Here is a 1,464-nt window from a genome sequence, read left to right on the forward strand (position 1 = left end):
GTGGGTGGCTGCTCCAGGTGGTTCCCGAGAATGGCTTCGAAGTCCTCAGGAGAGTGTTTGTGGACTTTGAAGGGATCAGTTTGAGAAGAAAATTCCTTAGTGGCCTGGAACCGGAGAACATCCACATGATGATTGGTAAGGTCTAGTCTGCGGACGCCCGCTCCACCGCTGGTGCTGGGATGTGGCTCGGAGAACTCTCCTGTTCCTCTCTCTGCTCAGGGTCGATGACCATAGACTGCCTGGGAATTCTGAACGACCTCTCGGACTGCGAAGACAAGTTGTTTCCCATCGGCTATCAGTGAGTATGAGCTGTTCCATCCTCAGCTGTCTCTCTGTATACGAGCCGCCCAACCAGGGCGGAAGTGACCTGCGTGAAAAGGGGCTGCAGCTCTCCCACACCGCTCAGGAACAGTGCGATTACGCTGGGCTGCAGCACAGTGTGCCGGGAAGCCTTGCTCCCGCGGAGTTTAGACAAACTGAGACTGGAAAATGGGAATGCTGAGGTTTACCTGACTGGTGGGTAAATGGTTTCCCATTTGGATCCTCTTGCAGGTGCTCCAGGGTGTACTGGAGCACGACGGATGCCCGGAAGCGCTGTGTGTACACCTGCAGGATCATGGAGTGCCGGCCTCCGGTCATAGAACCTGACATCAACAGCACCGTAGAGCACGATGACAACAGGACAATTGCCCACAGCCCCGTTCCCCTCACAGGTAATCCCTCGGGCACGTCCGGATGTGCCGTAGGATATCCTTGCCAGAGGGTCGTGGATAGAGCCCGTGTCTCTCTTGTATGCATCAACAGAAACACTCCCTAAAGACAGCCGGAGTACACCCGAAATTGTCAACCCACCGTCCCCTGATCGTCCCTTGCACTCCCAGACCTCGAGTTCCTGTTACTACCCAGCAGTCCCGAAGGGTCCCAGGATCCGGACGCCAAGTTACCCGTCGGCACAGAGGTCGCCCGGCTCTCGGCCGTTGCCCTCTGCAGGTATCGCGGGCGCTGTTGGCCTTGAGTCCCGGTTGGGGGTGTTGTTCTGTTTGTTTTGGGTGTGTTTCGGGCTTGGTTTGTGTCTGTTTTGGCTCTGTGTCTTGGTCCTGGGCTGAGCAGGTCCCTCGTGTCCCACCAGAAGGCGTTGGTGCACACGGAGCGGGACAGCTTCAGGTCTCCTGACGGGCTCTTCTCCCTTTATTTTTTTTCTCAGGAAGCCCAACCCCAGTGACCCATGAAATAGTGACAGTGGGAGACCCTTTACTGTCCTCTGGGCTGAAGAGCATCGGCTCCAGGAGACACAGCACCTCCTCTTTGTCACAGCAGCAGTCAAAGCTCCGGATGATCTCCCCTCCGCGAGCCGGGAGCGCTTACTCCAGGCACAGCGCGTGCGCCCTTCCCGGCACGGGCCCCTCTGCAGAACACGAACCCAGCGTCAGGAGCGGCGAGCGCTCCGCGGGCGCAGCGAGCACC

General features: G+C 58.1%; 1 protein-coding gene across 1 annotated transcript in view; it reads left to right on the top strand.

The window, feature by feature from the left end:
- KMT2A (lysine (K)-specific methyltransferase 2A) overlaps window positions 1-1,464 on the top strand; it is a gene marked incomplete at both ends in the record, with an annotated part of 10,707 nt that overhangs the window by 6,330 nt on the left and 2,913 nt on the right. The window contains 5 exon segments of the mRNA XM_010153224.1: window positions 18-135; window positions 220-298; window positions 553-713; window positions 805-990; window positions 1,205-1,439. Of these exon segments, the coding sequence (XP_010151526.1) occupies window positions 18-135; window positions 220-298; window positions 553-713; window positions 805-990; window positions 1,205-1,439 (779 nt within the window).

Source organism: Eurypyga helias, unplaced genomic scaffold (genome assembly GCF_000690775.1).
Source record: "Eurypyga helias isolate BGI_N326 unplaced genomic scaffold, ASM69077v1 scaffold28226, whole genome shotgun sequence".
NCBI lineage: Eukaryota > Metazoa > Chordata > Aves > Eurypygiformes > Eurypygidae > Eurypyga > Eurypyga helias.